Genomic DNA, 26,302 nt, shown 5'->3' with positions numbered 1-26,302 from the left:
CTGCATTTTGGGTCATCAGCTGATTTTTCAATCTTGGCCTTAATTGCATTTGTTCTGATGGCTTATTATTATTATTATTATTATTATTATTATTATTATTATTATTATTATTTTATTATTATATTATTATATTATTATTTTAATAATTTATTATTATATAATATTATTATATTATTATTATTAATATACATAGGGGAATCCTTGTTTGGGGAGCTAGAGCAGCACCCTCCATTAAAGAGGCGCCAGGGCCTACCTTTCTGACTGGCAGCCAGGGAGAGAACGGCTCTTCCTCATCCTCTGTAATTTTGACTATTTTTCTAGATTTTTATATTGAAAGACATAGATTGGATGACTATACCTTTTGTGGCCAAATTTGGTGTGATTTGGTTCAGTGGTTTTGTTGTTTACTCCATGGGAAAAATGCATATTACTGTATATACTTGAGTATAAAGGTAAAGGTTTAATATTAATATTAATTTAAAATTAACCTTCCCACCAGAACAGTACCTATTGATCTACTCACACTCTGGGGGTTTGGTGCTCATCTCCATTTATAAGCTGAAGAGTCGGCGTTGTCCGTAGACACCTCCAATGTCATGTGGCCGGCATGACTGCATGGAGCGCCATTACCTTCCTGCCGGAGCGGTACCTATTGATCTACTCACATTGGCATGTTTTTGAACTGCTAGGTTGGCAGGAGCTGGGGCTAACAGTGGGTGCTCACTCCGCCCCCCGGATTTGAACCTGCGACCAGTCTGCAAGTTCAGCAGTTCAGTGCTTTAACACACTTCACCACCGGGGCTCCTATGTACTCGAGTATAGACCTAGTTTTTCAGCCCTTTTTTAGGGCTGAAAAAGCTCCCCTCAGCTTATACTCGAGTAAGGGTCCTGGCTAGCTTATATTTGGGTCGGCTTATACTCAAGTATATAGGTAATCAGAGTTGGACAGTCTTATCTTATTAAAATCTTATTATTATCATAAATTACAATTTTATGTAAACATTCAAAAACATTTAACCTATTGATGCCTCAAATAATGTAATTTTATTAGTACAGTAGAGTCTCACTTATCCAACACTTGCTTATCCAATGTTCTGGATTATCCAACGCATTTTTGTAATCAATGTTTTCAATAAATCGTGATATTTTGGTGCTAAATTCGTAAATACAGTAATTACTACATAGCATTATTTCATATTGAATTATTTTTTCTATCAAATTTGTTGTATAACATGATGTTTTGGTGCTTAATTTGTAAAATCATAACCTAATTTGATGTTTAATAGGATTTTCCTTAATCCCTCCTTATTATCCAACATATTTGCTTATCCAACGTTCTGCCGGCCCGTTTAGCTTGGATAAGTGAGACTCTACTGCAGGAGTCCTCAAACTTTTTAATCCGAGGGCCGGTCCAGAATCCTTCAGACTGTTGAGGGGCCAGATTATCATTTGAAAAAAAAAAATAACAAATTCCGATGTACACTGCACATGTCTTATTTGTAGTGCAAAAACAACAACAACAACAACGAGAACAATGAAAGAACAATACAATATTTAAAAATAAAAACAATTTTAACCCAACATACATTTATCAGGATTTCAATGGGAAGTGTGCTCCTGCTTCTGGCCAATGAGATAGTCAAGTTAATTAGGATTGTTGTTGTTGTTGTTATGTGCCTTCAAGTCATTTCAGACTTTGGGCGAGCCTAAATCTAAAATGTATTATTTATTTATTTATTTATTTATTTACTGCATTTATTTACTACATTTTTATCACACCCTTCTCACCCCAAAGGGGACTCAGAGTGGCTTACAAATTATATGTACATACAATATATTATATTATTAGCATAGCACCATATTAGCATGATATATTACTATATTGAACTATACCACTATACTGTAATATTATTAGTAATGTTATATGTAATACTAGCTTTGCCCGGCCACGCGTTGCTGTGGCTTATGCTTTCAGAGTGTTGCTCTTTATTTACTGTCCTGATTTTAGAGATTATATTGTTCTGTATTATTATATCACAGTAATTATTTACATATTATATTTATAATCTTATATTATCTTCTTAGAACTGGATTATATGAGGCCCCTTCTACACAGCTGTATAAAATGCACACTGAAGTGGATTATATGGCAGTGTGGAGTCAAGATAATCCAGTTGAAATCTGATAATCTGTATTTTATAGGCAGTGTGGAAGAGGCCTAAGTGAGGCCTAACTCTGCCTGTCCCCTGGGCTGAGTGGGTTGCTAGAGACCAAGTGGGCGGAGCTTAGCCTTCTAACTGGCAGCAATTGAATAAAAAACAATTATTCCTCTTCCTCTAATTAGGACTTTATTTTTCTTTTCTTTTTGTTGTATGAACGTAGAGGCATGGATGAGGGGTTGTGCTGCCAAGTTTAGTGTTTCTGGGATGTGTCGTTTTGTTGTTTTGTCCTAGGCCAAAATTTCATTACCCTTTTATATATATAGATAGAATATATAATTAATGTTATTATATGGTATTATTATTGGTGTTATATTGTATTACATTATATTATTATTATCAATATTATATGTATATACAATATATTATATTATAAAACTGAGGACGGGGGCCAAGTAAATGACCTTAGAGGCCTGCATCCGGTCCCCGGGCCTTAGTTTGGGGACCCCTGCTCTACTGTATATTGCAATTATCCATGTTTTCCTTCTACTTGATCGTCCAGCATTCACAACAAATAAAATTCTGATTTCATTTAACCTTAAATTACCTCCATGATGGAATGTATTTTAGTTCAACCCTTCAACAATACACCACATATGATAGAATGTCCCGACTTCCGTGTTTGTACTTCCAACATTTACAAGAGTTGCTTTTGTACATGTACGAAAGTTACTCTGGTGTCAATTACAGTAGAGTCTCACTTATCCAATCCTAGCTTATCCAAGCTTCTGGATTATCCAAGCCATTTTTGTAGGCAATGTTTTCAATGTATCGTGATATTTTGGTGCTAAATTCGTAAATACAATAATTACAACATAACATTACTGCGTATTGAACTACTTTTTCTGTCAAATTTGTTGTATAACATGATGTTTTGGTGCTTAATTTGTAAAATCATAACCTAATTTGATGTTTAATAGGCTTTTCCTTAATGCCTCCTTATTATCCAACATATTCGCTTATCCAACATTCTGCCGGCCCGTTTATGTTGGATAAGTGAGACTGTACTGTATATTGCAATTATCCATGTTTTCCTTCTACTTGATCGTCCAGCATTCACAACAAATAAAATTCTGATTTCATTTAACCTTAAATTACCTCCATGATGGAATGTATTTTAGTTCAACCTTTCAACAATACACCACATATGATAGAATGTCCCAACTTCTGTGTTTGCACTTCCAACATTTACAAGAGTTGCTTTTGTACATGTAAGAAAGTTACTCTTGTCAGCGGGAATGATGGGTAGCAGAGTGAAATCCAAAAATTCACCATCCCGGTCTTGACCTCCTTCCTCCAGACTGTCTCCCGGTGTGGAAAAACAGCACTGGACAAACACACTCCAGCAGATGAGGTTTCGGTTGGAAATCCAACGGCAATAAACTTTTATTTACATTTCTATATACAAACAGAGCAAATCAGTCCTTCTCTCCATGAGTGCTTTTGCCCGAAGCGAACTCATGCATGCACAGCACATTGCTCAACTGATCAGGAAACTCCTCTGCATTCCACAGGAACAAGAAAGAAAGTCCCGGTCAAAACAAACTTGACCCCATTGGTCCTGTGATACATCAATCATAGCAGACTCTCATTAACTCCATAACTGCTGAAATGCCTTGCCGAAAAACTAACACATAAGGCATTTCTAATAACCCAGATTGATTTTAACATTTCACAATACACAATACCCTGACAACTCTGGTGTCAATTATCATCATTCTCTCAAGTGTGGATCCTATGGTGTCTATGTAGACTGCCACTCCGTGTGAAGCTATTTCCACACACCGTGCATTTATAGGGTTTCTCCCCAGTGTGAGTAATTAGATGTTTTTGTAGACTTCCACTCTCAGCAAAGCTCTGTCCACACTCCATGCATTTATAGGGTTTCTCCCCAGTGTGAGTCCTTTGATGTCTATGTAGACTGCCGCTCCGTGTGAAGCTATTTCCACACTCCAGACATTTATAGGGTTTCTCCCCAGAGTGAGTCCATCTATGTTTATGTAGACTTCCACTGTCAGTGAAGCTTTGTCCACACTCCGTGCATTTATAGGGTTTCTCCCCAGCGTGAGTCCATCGATGTGAACATAGACTTGCACTGTGGATGAAGCTCTTTCCACACTCCATGCATTTATAGGGTTTTTCCCCAGTGTGAATCCTTTGATGTGAACGAAGATTTCTACTCTGAGTGAAGCTCTGTCCACACTCCAGGCATTTATAGGGTTTCTCCCCAGTGTGAGTCCTTTTATGCGAAAGTAGATGCCCACTTCGAGAAAAACTCATTCCACACTCCAGGCATTTATAGGGTTTTATTCCAGTGTGAGTCCTTTGATGTCTATGTAGACTTCCACTCTCAGTGAAGCTCATTCCACACTCTGGACACTTAAAGGGTTTCTCACCAGTGTGAGTCCTTTGATGGGAATATAGACCTACATTATGAGCGAAGCTAATTCCACACTCCAGACATTTGTAGGGTTTCTCCCCAGTGTGAGTCCTTTGATGTGACTGTAGGTGTGCATTCCGAGCAAAGCTCTGTCCACACTCCAGGCATTTAAAGGGTTTCTCCCCGGTGTGAGTCCTTTGATGTGACTGTAGGTGTCCATTCCGAGCAAAGCTCTGTCCACATTCCAAGCATTTATAGGATTTCTCCCCAGTGTGTGTTGTTTGGTGTGAACGCAGATTTCCACTGTCAGTGAAGCTCTTTCCACACTCCAGGCATTTATAGGGTTTCTCCCCAGTGTGAGTCCTTTGATGTCTCTTCAGATTTCCAAGCTGACCAAAGCTCTTTCCACACTCAGTACATTTATATGCTTTCTCCTTCATGTCGACAGTTATGTACATATAATTGCAATATTGACACTTGACTCTTGTTTTTCCTTTCTGATCAATAGTTTAAGAATTCAGCCAAGAGAATTTCTTTTTCCTACACAACTGGTATCCTTAATGCACTTTAGTTTCCAAATTCCTCAATATTCACTAGATACTGATATTTTCTTATCATGCCAGAGGTGACTTCAGAGGGTCTTCATTTCCCTGGTCAATAAAGAAGAAGCAAAATATTAAACATGAAGCTACAAACCTTCATTTCCAAAATTATCCTTCATGGCTCATGTTGAAAATGGAAATAGAGTCTCGCTTATCCAACGTTCTGGATTATCCAATGCAGTCTGCCACCCACCCAGATCCACAGCTGTTTCTCTAGGCAGCAAGGATTGAACTTTTTACTTCCAACAATGTTGTTACTGCAAGTTCATTTTATGCAATTCCAACTTTATTAATAATAATAATAATAATAATAATAAACAACTTTATTTTTATATCCCGCCCCATCTCCCCGAAGGGACTCGGGGCGGCTCACAACAGGGACAAGCCCGAACAACAACAACATATTTAACATAAACTTAAAACATTCCAACAATACACAAAATAAAATAATGGACAAATACATTAAAATACTATTTGTAGTCAATTTGTTAGTAGCCAATGTTTTTGTAGTCAATGTTTTCAATGCATTGCATTAAGGTAAAGGTAAAGGTTTCCCCTGACGTTAAGTCCAGTCGTGTCCGACTCTGGGGGTTGGTGCTCATCTCCATTTCTAAGCCGAAAAGCTGGCATTTTCCATAGACACCTCCAAGATCATGTGGCCAGCATGACTGCATGGAATGCTGTTACCTTCCCGCCAGAGCGGTAACTATTGAACTACTCACATTTGCATGTTTTCGAGAAAAATTGATAGATGGATTGAGAGATACATGGATGGATGGATAAACAACTAGGTGGATGGATGGATGGATGACAGGTAGAAAAATTGATAGATGGAATGAGAGATACATGGATGGATAGATAGGTAAGTAGGTAGATGGGTGGATGGATGAACAGACAGAAAATTGATAGATGGATTGAGAGATACATGGATCGAGGGATAGATAAGTAGGTGGATGGATGGATTGATAGGTAGAAAAATTGATAGATGGATTGAGAGATACATGGATGGATGGATAAACAACTAGGTGGATGGATGGATGGATGACAGGTAGAAAAATTGATAGATGGAATGAGAGATACATGGATGGATAGATAGGTAAGTAGGTAGATGGGTGGATGGATGAACAGACAGAAAATTGATAGATGGATTGAGAGATACATGGATCGATAGATGGATAGATAGACAAGTAGGTGGATGGATGGATGGACAGGTAGAAAAACTGATAGATGGATTGAGAGATACATGGATCGATGGATAGATAAGTAGGTAGATGGGTGGATGGACAGGCAGAAAATTGATAGATTGATTGAGAGATACATGGATGGATGGATAAACAACTAGGTGGATGGATGGATGACAGGTAGAAAAATTGATAGATGGATTGAGAGATACATGGATGGATGGATAGACAAGTAGGTAGATGGATGGATGGATTGATAGGTAGAAAAATTGATAGATGGATTGAGAGATACATGGATGGATGGATAAACAACTAGGTGGATGGATGGATGGATGACAGGTAGAAAAATTGATAGATGGAATGAGAGATACATGGATGGATAGATAGGTAAGTAGGTAGATGGGTGGATGGATGAACAGACAGAAAATTGATAGATGGATTGAGAGATACATGGATCGATAGATGGATAGATAGACAAGTAGGTGGATGGATGGATGGACAGGTAGAAAAACTGATAGATGGATTGAGAGATACATGGATCGATGGATAGATAAGTAGGTAGATGGGTGGATGGACAGGCAGAAAATTGATAGATTGATTGAGAGATACATGGATGGATGGATAAACAACTAGGTGGATGGATGGATGACAGGTAGAAAAATTGATAGATGGATTGAGAGATACATGGATGGATGGATAGACAAGTAGGTAGATGGATGGATGGATGGATAACAGGTAGAAAAATTGATAGATGGATTGAGAGATACATGGATGGATGGATAGACAAGTAGGTAGATGGATGGATGGATGGATGGACAGGTAGAAAAATTGATAGATGGATTGAGAGATACATGGATGATGGATAAACAACTAGGTGGATGGATGGATGACAGGTAGAAAAATTGATAGATGGATTGAGAGATACATGGATGGATGGATAGACAAGTAGGTAGATGGATGGATGGATGGATAGACAGGTAGAAAAATTGATAGATGGATTGAGAGATACATGGATGGATGGATGGATAGACAAGTAGGTAGATCGATGGATGGATGGATGGACAGGTAGAAAAATTGATAGATGGATTGAGAGATACATGGATGGATGGATGGATGGATAGACAAGTAGGTAGATGGATGGATGGATGGATGGACAGGTAGAAAAATTGATAGATGGATTGAGAGATACATGGATGGATGGATAAACAACTAGGTGGATGGATGGATGACAGGTAGAAAAATTGATAGATGGATTGAGAGATACATGGATGGATGGATAGACAAGTAGGTAGATGGATGGATGGATGGATAACAGGTAGAAAAATTGATAGATGGATTGAGAGATACATGGATGGATGGATAGACAAGTAGGTAGATGGATGGATGGATGGATGGATGGATGGATGGATGGACAGGTAGAAAAATTGATAGATGGATTGAGAGATACATGGATGGATGGATGGATAGACAAGTAGGTAGATGGATGGATGGATGGATGGACAGGTAGAAAAATTGATAGATGGATTGAGAGATACATGGATGGATGGATGGATGGATAGACAAGTAGGTAGATGGATGGATGGATGGATGGACAGGTAGAAAAATTGATAGATGGATTGAGAGATACATGGATGGATGGATAGACAAGTAGGTAGATGGATGGATGGATTGATAGGTAGAAAAATTGATAGATGGATTGAGAGATACATGGATGATGGATAAACAACTAGGTGGATGGATGGATGACAGGTAGAAAAATTGATAGATGGATTGAGAGATACATGGATGGATGGATGGATAGACAAGTAGGTAGATGGATGGATGGATTGATAGGTAGAAAAATTGATAGATGGATTGAGAGATACATGGATGGATGGATAAACAACTAGGTGGATGGATGGATAACAGGTAGAAAAATTGATAGATGGATTGAGAGATACATGGATGGATGGATAGACAAGTAGGTGGATGGATGGATAACAGGTAGAAAAATTGATAGATGGATTGAGAGATACATGGATGGATGGATAGACAAGTAGGTGGATGGATGGATAACAGGTAGAAAAATTGATAGATGGATTGAGAGATACATGGATGGATGGATAGACAAGTAGGTAGATGGATGGATGGATTGATAGGTAGAAAAATTGATAGATGGATTGAGAGATACATGGATGGATGGATAGACAAGTAGATGGATGGATGGATAACAGGTAGAAAAATTGATAGATGGATTGAGAGATACATGGATGGATGGATAGACGAGTAGGTAGACGGATGGATGGATTGATAGGTAGAAAAATTGATAGATGGATTGAGAGATACATGGATGGATGGATGGATGGATAGACAAGTAGGTAGATGGATGGATGGATGGATGGACAGGTAGAAAAATTGATAGATGGATTGAGAGATACATGGATGGATGGATAGACAAGTAGGTAGATGGATGGATGGATTGATAGGTAGAAAAATTGATAGATGGATTGAGAGATACATGGATGATGGATAAACAACTAGGTGGATGGATGGATGACAGGTAGAAAAATTGATAGATGGATTGAGAGATACATGGATGGATGGATAGACAAGTAGGTAGATGGATGGATGGATTGATAGGTAGAAAAATTGATAGATGGATTGAGAGATACATGGATGGATGGATAGACGAGTAGGTAGACGGATGGATGGATTGATAGGTAGAAAAATTGATAGATGGATTGAGAGATACAAGGATGGATAGATAGATAATTAGGTAGATGGATGGTTGGACAGGTAGAAAAATTGATAGATGGATTGAGAGATACAAGGATGGATGGATGGATAGACAAGTAGGTAGATGGATTGATAGGTAGAAAAATTGATAGATGGATTGAGAGATACATGGATGGAGAGATAGATAATTAGGTAGATGGATGGATGGACAGGTAGAAAAATTGATAGATGGATTGAGAGATACATGGATGGATGGATGGATGGATGGACAGGTAGAAAAACTGATAGATGGATTGAGAGACACATGGATGGATGGATAGACAGGTAGATGGATGGATGGATGGACAGGTAGAAAAATTGATAGATAATTGAGAGGTACATGGATGGATAAACAACTAGGTGGATGGATTGACAGGTAGAAAAATTGATAGATGGATTGAGAGATACATGGATAGATGGATAGACAGATAAGTAGGTAGATCGATGGATGGATGGATAGACAGGTAGATGGATGGATGGATTGACAGGTAGAAAAATTGATAGATGGATTGAGAGATACGTGGATAGATGGATGGATAGACAGATAAGTAGGTAGATAGAGCCTCCGGTGGCGCAGTGTGTTAAAGCGCTGAGCTGCTGAACTTGCCGACCGAAAGGTCCCAGGTTCAGAGTGAGCGCCCGCTGTTAGCTCCAGCTTCTGCCAACCTAGCAGTTCGAAAACATGCCAATGTGAGTAGATGAATAGGTACGGCTCCGGCGGGAAGGTAACGGTGCTCCACGCAGTCACATGACCTTGGTGGTGTCTATGGACAACGCCGGCTCTTGGGCTTAGAAATGGAGATGAGCCCCAACCCCCAGAGTCGGACACGACTGGACCGCACTCTCTCAGCGCAAGGCCAGGCCGGAGGGACGGGAGGCGAGTCAGGCACAAGGGCGGGAAGGAAGGCCCAGGCAGGCCCCTCACGACCCCGGCCTCAGGTAGGGAAATGGACCGACAGACAGACAGGCACACTCACCGCTCTCTCTCCTTCAAGCGCCGCCTTCTCGCCTCAGAAAAAAAATGGCGGAGGGAAGAGCCTCCTTCGCCTTCCCATTGGTCGAGTCCTAGAAGCCCCGCCCAAGCAACGCCTCCCATTGGCCGCCTACCGCTCTGAGGCTTTGATTGACGGCCTCTGGTGACAGAGACAGAGAGAAGGATGAGAATGAAGCACGCCCAACAAGAAGCCCCGCTCCCTTCGCCCTCCCATTGGGCGAGTCTAGGAAAGCCCCGCCCACTGGAGAACCCCCATTGGCTGTCTAACGCTCTGCAGCTTTGATTGACGGCTTGCTAAGAAGTCGGCCTCTGAGACTAATAGGCAGGAGAGGCCCCATTGGGCAAGTCTTTGAAAGACCCGCCCATCGGAGGCCTCCCATTCGCTGTCTATCGCTCTGCAGCTTTGATTGACAGCTTGCTAAGAAGTCGGCCTCTGAAACTAATAGGCAGGGAGAGGCTCTGTTGAGGCCGCTCCTCCTTCGCCCTCCCATTGGGCGAGTCTAGAAAAGCCCCGCCCACTGGAGAACCTCCATTGGCTGTCTAACGCTCTGCAGCTTTGATTGACGGCTTGCTAAGAAGACAGGGAGGCAGGGAGAGGCTCTGTTGAGGCCCCTCCTCTTTGGAAAGATCTTTGAAAGACCCGCCCATCGGAGGCCTCCCATTCGCTGCCTACCGCTCTGCAGCTTTGATTGACGGCTTGCCTTTGGCGACACAGAAGTAGACTAAAAGGCAGAGAAAGAAGCCCCTCCTCCTTCGCTCTCCCATTGGCCGAGTCCAGGAAGCCCCGCCCACTGGAGGATCCCCATTCGTTGCCTGCCGCTCTCCGGCTTTGATTGACGGGTTACAAGGAAAGCGGCCTCTGGTGACAGAGAGAGGCTTCTGAGGGAATGACGTCACCGCAGGGCCGCCATTTTGTCGGGAAGAAGAAGAGGAAGATTTCCTGAGGGAAGAAATATATATATATATTTCTGTACGTATATATTTATATGAATATGCCTCTATATGTATATATAGATTGAAATAAAGCAGAAGAGAAGGTTGTGAGGAGACAGGAGAGCCTCGCCTCACGATCTGAAAGGGCGCCAGGCCTGAGGAAAACGGAGCAGGCCTCGCTTTGGGACTGGGCCTCAGTGGAGCCATGGGTTCAAATGACAGGAAAAGGAGATCCCATCTGAACACGAGGAAGAATTTCCTGACTGGAAGGAGAGCTGTTCAGCAGTGGAACTCTCCGCCTCGGAGTGCAGTGGAAGCGCCTTCCATTATTATTTAGTCTGGGTGGCCATCTCTCGGGGGTGCTTTGATTGTGCCTTTCCTGAATGGTAGGAAGGGGTGGGACTAGATGGTCCATAGGGTCTCTTCCTTCTCCATTATTATTATTATTATTATTATTATTTAGTCTGGGTGGCCATCTCTCGGGGGTGCTTTGATTGTGCCTTTCCTGAATGGTAGGAAGGGGTGGGACTAGATGGTCCATGGGGTCTCTTCCTTCTCCATTATTATTATTATTATTGAGGCAGGGTGGCCATCTGTCATGGGTGCTTTGATTCTGCTGTTTCTGCATGTCAGAAAGGGGTTGGAATAGATGGTCCATGGGGTGTCTTCCTTCATCATCATCGTCATTATTATTTAGTCTGGGTGGCCATCTCTCGGGGGTGCTTTGATTGTGCCTTTCCTGAATGGTAGGAAGGGGTGGGACTAGATGGTCCATAGGGTCTCTTCCTTCTCCATTATTATTATTATTATTATTATTATTATTATTATTATTTTATGACACAGCAAACAAGATAGACATGCTGGATTTCATATCACAAAATCCCAAGTCGAACCCTTCCCAAGTGTCTAGGACTGTGTGATGTATTATTATTATTATTATTATTATTATTATGACACAGTAAACAAGATAGACATGCTGGATTTCATATCACAAAATCACAAGTCGAACACTTCCCAAGTGTCTAGGACTCTGTGATGTATTATTATTATTATTAGTATTATTATTATTATTATGACACAGCAAACAAGATAGATATGCTGGATTTCGTGTCACAAAATCACAAGTCGAACACTTCCCAAGTGTCTAGGACTGTGTGATTTATTATTATTATTATTATTATTATTATTATTATGACACAGCAAACAAGACAGACATGCTGGATTTTGTGTCACAAAATCACAAGTCGAACACTTCCCAAGTGTCTAGGACTGTGTGATGTATTATTATTATTATTATTATTATTATTATTATTATTATTATTATTATTATGACGCAGCAAACAAGATAGACATGCTGGATTTCATATCACAAAACCACAAATCGAACACTTCCCAAGTGTCTAGGACTGTGTGATGTATATTATTATTATTATTATTATTATTATGACACAGCAAACAAGATAGACATGCTGGATTTCGTATCACAAAATCACAAGTCGAACACTTCCCAAGTGTCTAGGACTGTGTGATGTATTATTATTATTATTATTATTATTATTATTATTATTATTATGACGCAGCAAACAAGATAGACATGCTGGATTTCGTATCACAAAATCACAAGTCGAACACTTCCCAAGTGTCTAGGACTGTGTGATGTATTATTATTATTATTATTATTATTATTATTATTATTATTATGACACAGCAAACAAGATAGATATGCTGGATTTCGTATCACAAAATCACAAGTCGAACACTTCCCAAGTGTCTAGGACTGTGTGATGTATTATTATTATTATTATTATTATTATTATTATTATGACACAGCAAACAAGATAGACATGCTGGATTTCATATCATAAAACCACAAGTCGAACACTTCCCAAGTGTCTAGGACTGTGTGATGTAATAATAATAATAATAATAATAATTATGACACAGCAAACAAGATAGACATGCTGGATTTCGTATAACAAAATCCCAAGTCAAACTCTTCCCAAGTGTCTAGGACTGTGTGATGTATTTTCAGATTATTATTATTATTGTTATTATGACACAGCAAACAAGATAGATATGCTGGATTTCGTATAACAAAATCCCAAGTCGAACCCTTCCCAAGTGTCTAGGACTGTGTGATGTATTTTCGGATGATGCTGCAGATCCCAGTCGGGTGGCCTTTTGCAGTTGGCAGATCGTGATTTTGTCAGTGTCTATTGTTTCCAAATGCCGGCTGAGATCTTTTGCCACGGCACCCAGTGTGCCCATCACCACCGGGACCACCTGCACTGGTTTCTGCCAGAGTCTTTGAAGTTCCATCTTGAGGTCCTGAGAGCGGCTGAGTTTTTCCTGTTGTTTTTCGTCAATGCGACGGTCACCTGGGATGGCGACATCCATGATCCAAACCTTTTTCTTTTCCACGACTGTGATGTTTGGTGTGTTGTGTTCCAGAACTTTGTCAGTCTGGATTCGGAAGTCCCACAGGATCTTTGCATGCTCATTTTCTTTTGCAGGTTTGTGATCCCACCAATTCTTTGCTGCTGGGAGGTGGGACTTGAGGCATAAGTTCCAATGAATCATTTGGGCCACATAGTTGTGCCTCTGTTTGTAGTCTGTCTGTGCGATTTTCTTACAGCAGCTGAGGATAGGATCTATGGTTTCGTCGGCTTCCTTGCACAGTCAGCATTTTGGGTCATCAGCTGATTTTTCGATCTTGGCCTGAATTGCCTTTGTCCTGATGTCTTGCTCCTGGGCTGCAAGGATCAGGCCTTCTGTCTCCTTCTTCAGGGTCCCATTCGTGAGCCAGAGCCAGGTCTTCTCTTTGTCAGCTTTTCCTTCAATTTTGTCAAGGAACTTTCCATGCAATGTTTTGTTGTGCCAGCTGTCAGCTCTAGTTTGTAGTGCGGTTTTCTTGTACTGATCCTGCTCTAGTTTGTAGTGCGGTTTTCTTGTACTGGTTTTTTTGTCTGCTGTGCTTTGAGGAGTTTCTGATTTTTGACTTCAATTATTATTATTATTATTATTATTATCATCATCATTATTGAGGCTGGGTGGCCATCTGTCATGGGTGCTTTGATTGTGCTTTTTCTGCATGTCAGAAGGGGGTTGGAATAGATGGTCCATGGGGTCTCTTCATCGTCATCATCATCATTATTATTTAGTCTGGGTGGCCATCTCTTGGGGGTGCTTTGATTGTGCCTTTCCTGAATGGTAGGAAGGGGTGGGACTAGATGGTCCATGGGGTCTCTTCCTTCTCCATTATTATTATTATTATCGTTATTGAGGTTGGGTGGCCATCTGTCATGGTTGCTTTGATTGTGCTTTTTCTGCATGTCAGAAGGGGGTTGGACTAGATGGTCCATGGGGTCTCTTCCTTCATCTTCATCATCATCATCAGCAAAATATTGCTGTATAAGAGTCATTTGTAGTAAAGAGACTGTTGCTTGTTTGTCCCACAGACGGCTCTGTTTGTGAAAAAAGCATGGTTTTACCTGTCTCAGGTGTGACAGGTGTGTAATAGTAGGTATGTGAATACCTTAAACCACTCGCCAGTGTTAATGTTCAAATTTTGAAGCAATCGGTGTCCATAGACGCCTCCAAGGTCATGTGGCCATGGGCATGACTGCATGGAGCGCCGTTACCTTCCCGCCGGAGCGGTACCTATTGATCTACTCACATTTGCATGTTTTTGAACTGCTAGGTTGGCAGAAGCTGGGGCTAACAGCGGGAGCTCACCCCACTTCCCGGATTCAAACCTGCGACCTTTCAGTGCGCAAGTTCAGCAGCTCAGGAGTTTAACCCGCTGTGCCACCAGGGGCTCATATTCATACACACACACACACACACATATTCTGGCCAAAAATAATATTTGAAAATTTATGGAAAATAAGTCCTGCCAAAAAGTCTTATAAAAAAACTTTCTTTAAAAATTACAATTGAACATAAATGTGCACAATTTTATCATACCATTGCCGTCATTATCATCATCATCATCATCTGTTCAGTTTTGGTTTATTATTTCTGGTAATGATTGGAATAACAGATATTTTTTATGCCCACACTTGTATTTATATTTTGGAAAATAAAAAATAATTAGCATTTCACCTATGTGTGGACCAAGATGACTGCTTCTTTTAAAAACAGGCAAAATTTGGGACGTATCTTTACTTATTTATGGTCGTATTGTAGCTTGAAACCAGAAAACGACAATAAAATGATATCAAAGAGAATAAGAGAAAGACAAACATGAAGTGAACCAGAGCAACATGAAGGTAAGTACATATTTTGCATTTAAGTTTTTTAATCAAAATTATAAAATTAAAAAACAGAGTGGGGTAGATGATATAAAACACAAGGAATTGAGGCTGAGAGAGTGTGACTTCTAAGGTCACCCAATAGCTTTTTTAAAAAAAGGAAATCAATACAAATATATTTTAAAATCAAATATTATTCTTTTTAGTGTCTTGATGGATCGGCACAAGATTCTCGTTTGCAGAAATCCAAAATACCTGAAAAACAAAAAAGGAAGGGAATTAAATGGGCATTAATTTCATGTATTATTTCTATCTTTACTTATTATTTATTTATACACTAGCGCAGTAATTCTCAACCAGAGGCCCCCAGAGGTTTTTGGCTTTCAACTCCCAGTAATGTAATTTAATTGAATGAATTTAATGAATTTAATTAACTGAAATGAATCACATTAATGTTATTACATTACATCACATTAAATTAAGGGCATTACATTATCTATATATATAAAAGAGTAATGGTGTCTGTTCCTCCCACTAAACAACAAAAGTACAAGCCCCAGAACCTAGAAATTTGGCAACACAACCCACCATCCTTGCCCCTAGGTTCCGACAACAAAAAGAAAAGAAAAATAAAGTCCTAATTAGAGGGAGAGAAATAATTGTTTTTATCCACTTGCTGCCAGTTAGAAGGCTAAGCTCTGCCCACTTGGTCTCCTAGCAACCCACTCAGCCAAGTGTTAATAAAAGAATAAAAAATAAAATAAATACAAATAATACAATAAAAACAATAAAAAACACTAAAATAATTAAAAACACTAAAAATTAATAGAATAAAATACTATAATAACAAAATAACTAAAAATAATACAACAAAATAATAAAATAAATAAAAAAGATAAGTTACAATAAAATTAATTAAAAAATACAAATAACGTCAAATAAAAATTCCACAACAATTTTTAACCAATACCACCACCACTTTGCCACAGCAACGCGTGGCCGGGCACAGCTAGTTATTTATAATAGGGATGATTCTTACCTGCCTTTGTGCAGTTGAAGATGGATTCGGCCATTTTGAAAAATGGCTCTCCGATAATAGCTCTGAAATTACCATTAACGGCAGAAAGGAGCCTTTTTGTATTGTCTTTAAAAAGAAGGTCGCTTCCTCCATAGTTTTGAGATTGAAAGAGTTGAAAGCTGGTGCCTAAATCCTAAAAGAATATAATTGGAAATTTAGGATATTATTATTATACTATACAATAATATAAAAAGTATGGTTCACTGCCCTGCAGGGATTTCACCCTCCTTCAACATTACTTTTATAATCAACACCGTAAGACTCTGGAAGTTCTTGGAGTTTAAATCAAGCTCACAACAATAATAAGCTGGAAGCAAACGATGTATTCCATCTTTCCACAATCACTTAATAACAGTTCTAAAGATTTCCCGCTCAAATGCCCTGTCCATGGACCACAGGTTGGGAACCACCGCTCTAGAGGTTCTGAAGCAGAGGCTGGGTGGCCATCTGTCAGGAGGTTTAAGACTCTGCAGGTTCTTGTAGTTGAAATCAAGCTCACAACAAGAAGCTGGAATCAAATGTATTCCATCTTTCCACAATCACTTAATAACAGTTCTAAAGATTTCCCGCTCAAATGCCCTGTCCATGGACCACAGGTTGGGAACCACCGCTCTAGAGGTTCTGAAGCAGAGGCTGGGTGGCCATCTGTCAGGAGGTTTAAGACTCTGCAGGTTCTTGTAGTTGAAATCAAGCTCACAACAAGAAGCTGGAATCAAATGTATTCCATCTTTCCACAATCACTTAATAACAGTTCTAAAGATTTCCCGCTCAAATGCCCTGTCCATGGACCACAGGTTGGGAACCACCGCTCTAGAGGTTCTGAAGCAGAGGCTGGGTGGCCATCTGTCAGGAGGTTTAAGACTCTGCAGGTTCTTGTAGTTGAAATCAAGCTCACAACAAGAAGCTGGAATCAAATGTATTCCATCTTTCCACAATCACTTAATAACAGTTCTAAAGATTTCCCGCTCAAATGCCCTGTCCATGGACCACAGGTTGGGAACCACCGCTCTAGAGGTTCTGAAGCAGAGGCTGGGTGGCCATCTGTCAGGAGGTTTAAGACTCTGCAGGTTCTTGTAGTTGAAATCAAGCTCACAACAAGAAGCTGGAATCAAATGTATTCCATCTTTCCACAATCACTTAATAACAGTTCTAAAGATTTCCCGCTCAAATGCCCTGTCCATGGACCACAGGTTGGGAACCACCGCTCTAGAGGTTCTGAAGCAGAGGCTGGGTGGCCATCTGTCAGGAGGTTTAAGACTCTGCAGGTTCTTGTAGTTGAAATCAAGCTCACAACAAGAAGCTGGAATCAAATGTATTCCATCTTTCCACAATCACTTAATAACAGTTCTAAAGATTTCCCGCTCAAATGCCCTGTCCATGGACCACAGGTTGGGAACCACCGCTCTAGAGGTTCTGAAGCAGAGGCTGGGTGGCCATCTGTCAGGAGGTTTAAGACTCTGCAGGTTCTTGTAGTTGAAATCAAGCTCACAACAAGAAGCTGGAATCAAATGTATTCCATCTTTCCACAATCACTTAATAACAGTTCTAAAGATTTCCCGCTCAAATGCCCTGTCCATGGACCACAGGTTGGGAACCACCGCTCTAGAGGTTCTGAAGCAGAGGCTGGGTGGCCATCCGTCAGGAGGTTTAAGACTCTGCAGGTTCTTGTAGTTGAAATCAAGCTCACAACAAGAAGCTGGAATCAAATGTATTCCATCTTTCCACAATCACTTAATAACAGTTCTAAAGATTTCCCGCTCAAATGCCCTGTCCATGGACCACAGGTTGGGAACCACCGCTCTAGAGGTTCTGAAGCAGAGGCTGGGTGGCCATCTGTCAGGAGGTTTAAGACTCTGCAGGTTCTTGTAGTTGAAATCAAGCTCACAACAAGAAGCTGGAATCAAATGTATTCCATCTTTCCACAATCACTTAATAACAGTTCTAAAGATTTCCCGCTCAAATGCCCTGTCCATGGACCACAGGTTGGGAACCACCGCTCTAGAGGTTCTGAAGCAGAGGCTGGGTGGCCATCTGTCAGGAGGTTTAAGACTCTGCAGGTTCTTGTAGTTGAAATCAAGCTCACAACAAGAAGCTGGAATCAAATGTATTCCATCTTTCCACAATCACTTAATAACAGTTCTAAAGATTTCCCGCTCAAATGCCCTGTCCATGGACCACAGGTTGGGAACCACCGCTCTAGAGGTTCTGAAGCAGAGGCTGGGTGGCCATCTGTCAGGAGGTTTAAGACTCTGCAGGTTCTTGTAGTTGAAATCAAGCTCACAACAAGAAGCTGGAATCAAATGTATTCCATCTTTCCACAATCACTTAATAACAGTTCTAAAGATTTCCCGCTCAAATGCCCTGTCCATGGACCACAGGTTGGGAACCACCGCTCTAGAGGTTCTGAAGCAGAGGCTGGGTGGCCATCTGTCAGGAGGTTTAAGACTCTGCAGGTTCTTGTAGTTGAAATCAAGCTCACAACAAGAAGCTGGAATCAAATGTATTCCATCTTTCCACAATCACTTAATAACAGTTCTAAAGATTTCCCGCTCAAATGCCCTGTCCATGGACCACAGGTTGGGAACCACCGCTCTAGAGGTTCTGAAGCAGAGGCTGGGTGGCCATCTGTCAGGAGGTTTAAGACTCTGCAGGTTCTTGTAGTTGAAATCAAGCTCACAACAAGAAGCTGGAATCAAATGTATTCCATCTTTCCACAATCACTTAATAACAGTTCTAAAGATTTCCCGCTCAAATGCCCTGTCCATGGACCACAGGTTGGGAACCACCGCTCTAGAGGTTCTGAAGCAGAGGCTGGGTGGCCATCTGTCAGGAGGTTTAAGACTCTGCAGGTTCTTGTAGTTGAAATCAAGCTCACAACAAGAAGCTGGAATCAAATGTATTCCATCTTTCCACAATCACTTAATAACAGTTCTAAAGATTTCCCGCTCAAATGCCCTGTCCATGGACCACAGGTTGGGAACCACCGCTCTAGAGGTTCTGAAGCAGAGGCTGGGTGGCCATCTGTCAGGAGGTTTAAGACTCTGCAGGTTCTTGTAGTTGAAATCAAGCTCACAACAAGAAGCTGGAATCAAATGTATTCCATCTTTCCACAATCACTTAATAACAGTTCTAAAGATTTCCCGCTCAAATGCCCTGTCCATGGACCACAGGTTGGGAACCACCGCTCTAGAGGTTCTGAAGCAGAGGCTGGGTGGCCATCTGTCAGGAGGTTTAAGACTCTGCAGGTTCTTGTAGTTGAAATCAAGCTCACAACAAGAAGCTGGAATCAAATGTATTCCATCTTTCCACAATCACTTAATAACAGTTCTAAAGATTTCCCGCTCAAATGCCCTGTCCATGGACCACAGGTTGGGAACCACCGCTCTAGAGGTTCTGAAGCAGAGGCTGGGTGGCCATCTGTCAGGAGGTTTAAGACTCTGCAGGTTCTTGTAGTTGAAATCAAGCTCACAACAAGAAGCTGGAATCAAATGTATTCCATCTTTCCACAATCACTTAATAACAGTTCTAAAGATTTCCCGCTCAAATGCCCTGTCCATGGACCACAGGTTGGGAACCACCGCTCTAGAGGTTCTAAAGCAGAGGCTGGGTGGCCATCCGTCAGGAGGTTTAAGACTCTGCAGGTTCTTGTAGTTGAAATCAAGCTCACAACAAGAAGCTGGAATCAAATGTATTCCATCTTTCCACAATCACTTAATAACAGTTCTAAAGATTTCCCACTCAAATGCCCTGTCCATGGACCACAGGTTGGGAACCACCGCTCTAGAGGTTCTGAAGCAGAGGCTGAGTGGCCGTCCATCAGGAGGTTTAAGACTCTGCAGGTTCTTGTAGTTGAAATCAAGCTCACAACAAGAAGCTGGAATCAAATGTATTCCATCTTTCCACAATCACTTAATAACAGTTCTAAAGATTTCCCGCTCAAACGCCCTGTCCATGGACTACAGGTTGAGAACCACTGCTCTAGAGGTTTTGAAGCAGAGGTTGGGTGGCCGTCCATCAGGAGATGTAAGACTGGAGGTTCTTGGAGCTGAAATCAAGCTCACAACAATAAGCTAGAATCAAATGTATTCCATCTTTCCACAATCACTGAATAAAAGTTCTAAAGATGTCCTGCCAAACTCCCATTCGCTCCCTAGTGTCCAAACATTGTGCCCACAGTCTGGTCACTGCAATGTCTATTTCCCTCACAAAACAGATGTCTTATATACACTACTCCAGGCATGGGGAAACTAAGGCCTCTGGATGCTTACCTCAGGACCTCCTAATTTTCCCTGTCCTCTTGGCTTTAGGACATGGCGGTCTGCCCTCTGGAACACTCTCAACCACTGCATGACTTGCTCTCCTCCTGGAATAAGGAGGGTGCAAGCATCTCTGTCCTTATGCTGGGATGGACGGCTCTATTTATTTATTTATTCCTCACATTTATATCGCGCCCTTCTCACCCGAAGGGACTCAGGGTGGCTTACAACAGTGGCAACAATTAGATGCCATACAAGGACAGCACAAGGCTGAGACAGGTGGTGGCTGAGAGTGTTCTGGAGGGCTCTCAGCCACCACCTGTCTCACCCTCCCCCCAGCATAATCCCAAGAGGACTGTTAGGGATTCCTCATCATCAGAAGAGGAAGGGGAGCAGGAAAGTGTTCAGGAATTAGAGGTGGAATTGGAATCTGAGAAGATTTTGCAAGTACCCACATTTCAGGAAAGGCGAAAGGAAACAAAGCAGAGATGCCGTTCAGCTAGAATAGCTGCCAGAAATGCTGGAGTAATTGGGAACCGCCCTAGCAGCTGTGGGGAAACTCGGCTATAAACCAGAAGCAGGTGCAGTCAGCTTTTGCTGGTAACAAACTGACTGGACACCATCCTATCGGAGATACCTAAGGAGGACAAAATCCTCCTCCTCGGGGACTTTAATGCCAGAGTCGGACGGGACTTGATCATAGGATCATAGGAAAAGACGGGGTCGGAAACAGCAACTCGAATGGCATCTTGCTTCTCACCAAATGCGGAGAGCACAACCTTGTCATCACCAACATGCTCTTCCGCCAGAAAAACAAGCTCAAGACATCATGGAAGCACCCTCGGTCAAAGCATTGGCACCTCTTGGACTATGTAATTACGCGTGCCAGAGACCGCCGCGATGTGCTTCTCACAAGAGCCATGACAGGTGCTGATGACTGCTGGACGGACCACAGGTTAATCCGAAGCATGATGGCCATCAAGATTGTCCCCAAACGCAGACTCCAAGGAAGAAAAACAAGGTGCAAAATGAACACCCAAGCCCTTCAGGAGCCCTCCAAACGAGCCCTTCTCCAAACAACACTCAAGGATCATCTACCCACAGAACACCCCGAAAATGGGTCCGGGCTGTGGCGCAGCTGGCTAGTAACCAGCTGCTATAAATCACTACTGACCGAGAGGTCATGAGTTCGAAGCCCGGGTCGGGTTAAGCCTCCGACCATTAATAGCCCTGGCTTGCTGTTGGCCTATGCAGCCCCGAAAGACAGTTGCACCTGTCAATTAGGGAAATTTAGAGACGCTTTATGCGGGAGGCTAATTTACAACACCATAAAACTGCCAGCAAAACACGAGGAAAGGAATGAGGAAGTACAGCCACTACTGGACGGTGAAGCAACAGCTCCCCCTGTGGCCGGAATCGTGAAGCTGGAAAAATGTTTAAAATGCCTCTGAGTCTGTCTAATGTATGTTGTTTGTCTGTTGGCATTGAAAGTTTGCCATATACGTGTTCATTGTAATCCGCCCTGAGTCCCCTTCGGGGTGAGAAAGAAGGGCGGAATATAAATACTCTAAATAAATAAATAAATAATAAAATAAATGTTGAGGAACATTGGAACAAACTGAAGGCCTCCATCATCACAGCCTGCGAGGAAACCATTGAATACCAAACTAAGAAACATCAAGACTGGTTTGATGATAACGACAAAGAGATCCAACATCTAATTGATAACAAAAGGAAAGCCTTCCAAACATGGCAGAGAGACACCAACTGTGCTGCCAAGAAAAAGATCTATGTCAGTGCAAAAGCTGAGGTCCAAAGAAGGACCAGAGAACTCAAGAACATCTGGTGGACAAAGAAGGCTGAAGAAATCCAACACTTTGCAGATACCCATGATGCTCAGGGATTTTTCAAAGCCACAAAGATCATCTACGGACCAAGAAACCATGGCATACAGCCTCTACGCTCATCAGATGGAACCAAACTTCTGAAGGACAAAACATCAATTGCGCTATGTAGGAAAGAGCACTACCAGAACCTGCTGAATCGCAGCTCCAATGTGGCCGAAGAGACCCTCTCACAAATCCCGCAACAACAAGCCAGGGATGAGCTTGCAGCACTGCCTAGTTTGGAAGAAGTTAGCAATGCCACCAGCCGACAAAAAAACAACAAAGCCAGCGGACCTGATGGGATCCTTGCTGAAATCTTCAAAGAGACCTGAGCTGATACAACAACTCCACCAGCTCATTGAAAAGGTGTGGGTGACCGAGAAAATCCCAGCCGACTTCAAGGATGCCACCATCATCACCCTTTTCAAGAGTAGTTAGAGTAGCTGTGATGACCTGAAGATGCCCAAAACAAAGCTCTGAGAAAACGACAGTCACAATGCTAACCCCGCAAAAGGAAAATAGCTTAGAAAACGTTGTTGTTGTTGTTGTTGTTGTTATTGCACTGCTCAAACCCTCCCAACAGATAGGCTTCCGGATCCTGATTCACCTGAAATTTTTGGAGGAATCTGTGAATTTTCGTTGAAGCAACAGGCCGGGAAACGATGATCCCGGGCGGGACGCGTCCCAGGTTGCATTGCACCCCATCCAAGATGGCCGCCTGCTTCCCGTCTGGACAAAGGAGGATGAAGCTAGACAGGGCGGAATGACGCCTTTCATCTGGAGGAAAACGCCATAGAAAAACAACAAAATTCCACTTAAAATTACCCATAATAACTGTCAAGGCATTATGGCTGGATGGCCATCTGTTGGGGGTGCTTTGAATGCGATTTCTTGCTTCTTGGCAGGGGGTTGGATTGGATGGCCCATGAGGTCTCTTCGAACTTTATTATTCTATGATTCTATGATAAAGCAGGCGTTGATATAAATACTGATATTGATAACATAAAGGTTAATATAAAAAAGGAATATTTAAAAATGATACTGTATAATATAAATGATATTAATAACAAACATTGATATTATTATGAATACGAATAGTAATAACATCCATAATAGTAATATGTTACAAATATTAATAACATGACAAATATTGATAACTGAATATGGATATTATTTATGTAAATAGGAATTTTAAAAAAGTAATATTATATACAGTAGAGTCTCACTCAAATTTGACAGAAAAAGTAGTTTGATATGCAGGAATGCTACGTTGTAATTACTGCATTTACAAATTTAGCACCAAAATATCACGATATATTGAAAACATTGACTACAAAAATGGCTTGGATAATCCAAAACGTTGGATAAGCGAATGTTGGATAAGTGAGACTCTACTGTATTGCTATTCTGAAATTGCTATGGTATATGATAGATATATTATATATTTATAGATACATTAAAGCACATTGTAATATAGCAATTATATGATGAACTGTGATATAAATATACATATACTAGTTGTGCTTGGCCACACAAAGGGGGTCGGGCCTAAAGGAGGCAGGGCCTACCCTTCTGACTGGCAGCCAGGGGGAGAACGGCTCTTCCTCGTCCTCTGTAATTTGGATTTTACTTTTCTAGATTTTTTGATTGAAGGACATAGACTGGATGGCTATGTCTTTTGTGGCCAAATTTCGTGTGATTTGGTTCAGTGGTTTTGTGGTTTACTCCACGGGAAAAACGCACATAACATTTTTATATATACTAGCTGTGCCCGGCCACGCGTTGCTGTGGTGAAGTCTGGTGGTATGGGAAATAAAGTATTGAGGAATTGGTGGTAGTTAAAGTCAAGGGTAAAGGTTTTCCCCAGACATTAAGTCCAGTCGTGTGGAGGTTGGTGCTCATCTCCATTTCTAAGCCGAAGAGCCGGCGTTGTCCGTAGACTCCTCCAAGGTCATGTGGGATGACTACATGGAGCGGTGTTACCTTCCCGCCGGAGCAGTACCTATTGATGCACTCACATTTGCATGTTTTCGAACTTCTGGGTTGGCAGAAGCTGGGGCTAACAGTGGGGGCTCTCTCCGCTCCCCCAATTCAAACCTGTGGCCTTTTGGTCCAGAAGTTCAGCAGCTCAGCGCTTTAACACGCTGCGCCATCAGGGGATATTATTTCCTAAAGGTTGTGAATATACAATATTTGTGATTGGTTTTTTTTTGTTTGTTGGAGGCAAGTATGAATGCTGCAATTAGGAAAAATGATTAGGATGTAATGGCCTTGCAGCTTTAAAGCCTGGCTGTTTCCTCCCTGAGTGAATTTTTTGTTGGGAGGTGTTAGCTGGCCCTGATTGTTTCCTGTCTGGAATTCCCTTGTTTTCAGAGTGGTGTTGTTTGCGATATTTTATGTGCTTCTACTGTCTGTGGCCCTGAGAAAACAGAGGATTTTCCAGACTTTGATGATGGGAATACTTTGTTGGGAGGTGTTAGCTGGCCCTGATTGTTTCCTGTCTGGAATTCCCTTGTTTTCAGAGTGGTGTTGTTTGCGATATTTTATGCGCTTCTACTGTCTGTGGCCCTGAGAAAACAGGATTTGCCAGACTTTGATGATGGGAATACTTTGTTGGGAGGTGTTAGCTGGTCCTGATTGTTTCCTGTGTGGAATTCCCCTGTTTATTTACTGTCCTGGTTTTAGAGATTATATTGTTCTGCATTATTCTATCCCAGTAATTATTTCATATTAAAGAAGAATCTCACTTATCCAACATTCGCTTATACAATGTTCTGGATTATCCGACGCAGTCTGCCTTTTCATAATCAATGTTTTTGTAGTCAGTGTTTTAAATTAATTGTGATATTTTAGTGGTAAATTTGTAAATACAGTACAGTAGAGTCTCATCCAACATAAATGGGCCGGCAGAAAGTTGGATAAGCGAATATGTTGGGTAATGAGGAATTAAGGATAACCCTATTAAACATCAAATTAAGTTATGATTTTACAAATTAAGCCTTCATGTTAGATAACAAATTTGTCAGAAAAAGTAGTTCAGTACACAGTAATGCTATATAGTAATTACTGTATTTATGAATTTAGCACCAAAATATCACAATATATTGAAAGCATTGACTACAAAAATGCGTTGGATAATCCAGAACGTTGGATAAGCGAGTGTTGGATAAGTGAGACTCTACTGTAAATACTACATAGCATTACTGCACATGGAACTACTTTTTCTGTCAAATTTGTTGTATAATATGATGTTTTGGTGCTTAATTTGTATAACGATTATCTACTTTGATGTTTAATTGGCTTTTCCTGAATCCCTTCTTATTATCCAACATATTCACTTATCTTGCCGGCCTGTTTACGTTGGATAAGTGAGACTCTACTGTATATTTCTAATCTTATATTATCTGCTCAGAACTGGATTATATGAGGCTCCTTCTTCACAGCTGTATAAAATGCACACTGAAGTGGATTATATGGCAGTGTGGAGTCAAGATAATCCAGTGCAAAGCAGATAATATAAGATTATAAATGGGTTATATAGCTGTGTGGAAGGGCCTTGAGTCTACACTGCCATATAATCCAGTGCAAATTAGATAATCTGTGGAAGAAGCCTAAGTGAGGCCTAAGTCTGCCTGTCCCCTAACTGAAACCTGGCTGTCCCTTGGTTGCTAGGCAACCAAGTGGGCAGAGATTAGCCCTCTAAACTGGCAGCAATTGGATAAAAAAAATTATTGCTCTCCCTCTAATTAGGAATTTATTTTTCTTT

At 41.2% G+C, this 26,302-nt stretch overlaps 2 protein-coding genes across 2 annotated transcripts in view; both read right to left on the bottom strand.

Moving 5' to 3' along the window:
• Nucleotides 1-3,574: 3,574 nt before the first annotated feature.
• On the bottom strand, nucleotides 3,575-10,265 carry LOC134293231 (zinc finger and SCAN domain-containing protein 2-like). Its single transcript, XM_062960223.1, has 2 exons — nucleotides 10,114-10,265; nucleotides 3,575-5,249 (listed from the first exon to the last, which is right to left on the bottom strand). The coding sequence occupies exon 2, from the start codon at nucleotides 5,055-5,057 to the stop codon at nucleotides 3,942-3,944; it is 1,116 nt and encodes a 371-aa protein (XP_062816293.1). The 5' UTR covers nucleotides 5,058-5,249; nucleotides 10,114-10,265; the 3' UTR covers nucleotides 3,575-3,941.
• A 4,947-nt stretch (nucleotides 10,266-15,212) lies between these two features.
• LOC103281820 (melanotransferrin) overlaps nucleotides 15,213-26,302 on the bottom strand; it is a 43,100-nt gene continuing 32,010 nt past the window's right edge. The window contains exons 15-17 of the mRNA XM_062960407.1: nucleotides 23,144-23,313; nucleotides 16,356-16,527; nucleotides 15,213-15,571 (exon numbers count right to left, since the gene is read on the bottom strand). Coding sequence (XP_062816477.1) covers nucleotides 15,519-15,571; nucleotides 16,356-16,527; nucleotides 23,144-23,313 — 395 coding nt within the window. The 3' untranslated portion in view covers nucleotides 15,213-15,518. The remainder of the gene's footprint in view (nucleotides 15,572-16,355; nucleotides 16,528-23,143; nucleotides 23,314-26,302) is intronic.

The sequence above is a fragment of the Anolis carolinensis genome, unplaced genomic scaffold (assembly GCF_035594765.1).
Source record: "Anolis carolinensis isolate JA03-04 unplaced genomic scaffold, rAnoCar3.1.pri scaffold_7, whole genome shotgun sequence".
NCBI lineage: Eukaryota > Metazoa > Chordata > Lepidosauria > Squamata > Dactyloidae > Anolis > Anolis carolinensis.
The sequence above is the reverse complement of the archived record's forward strand: the minus strand, read 5'-3'. Positions and strand labels throughout refer to the sequence as shown.

What these genes read in the sequence shown, in the direction of transcription:
- LOC134293231 (XM_062960223.1), bottom strand. Translation starts at nt 5,057, where the DNA reads ATGTACATAACTGTCGACATGAAGGAGAAAGCATATAAATGTACTGAG.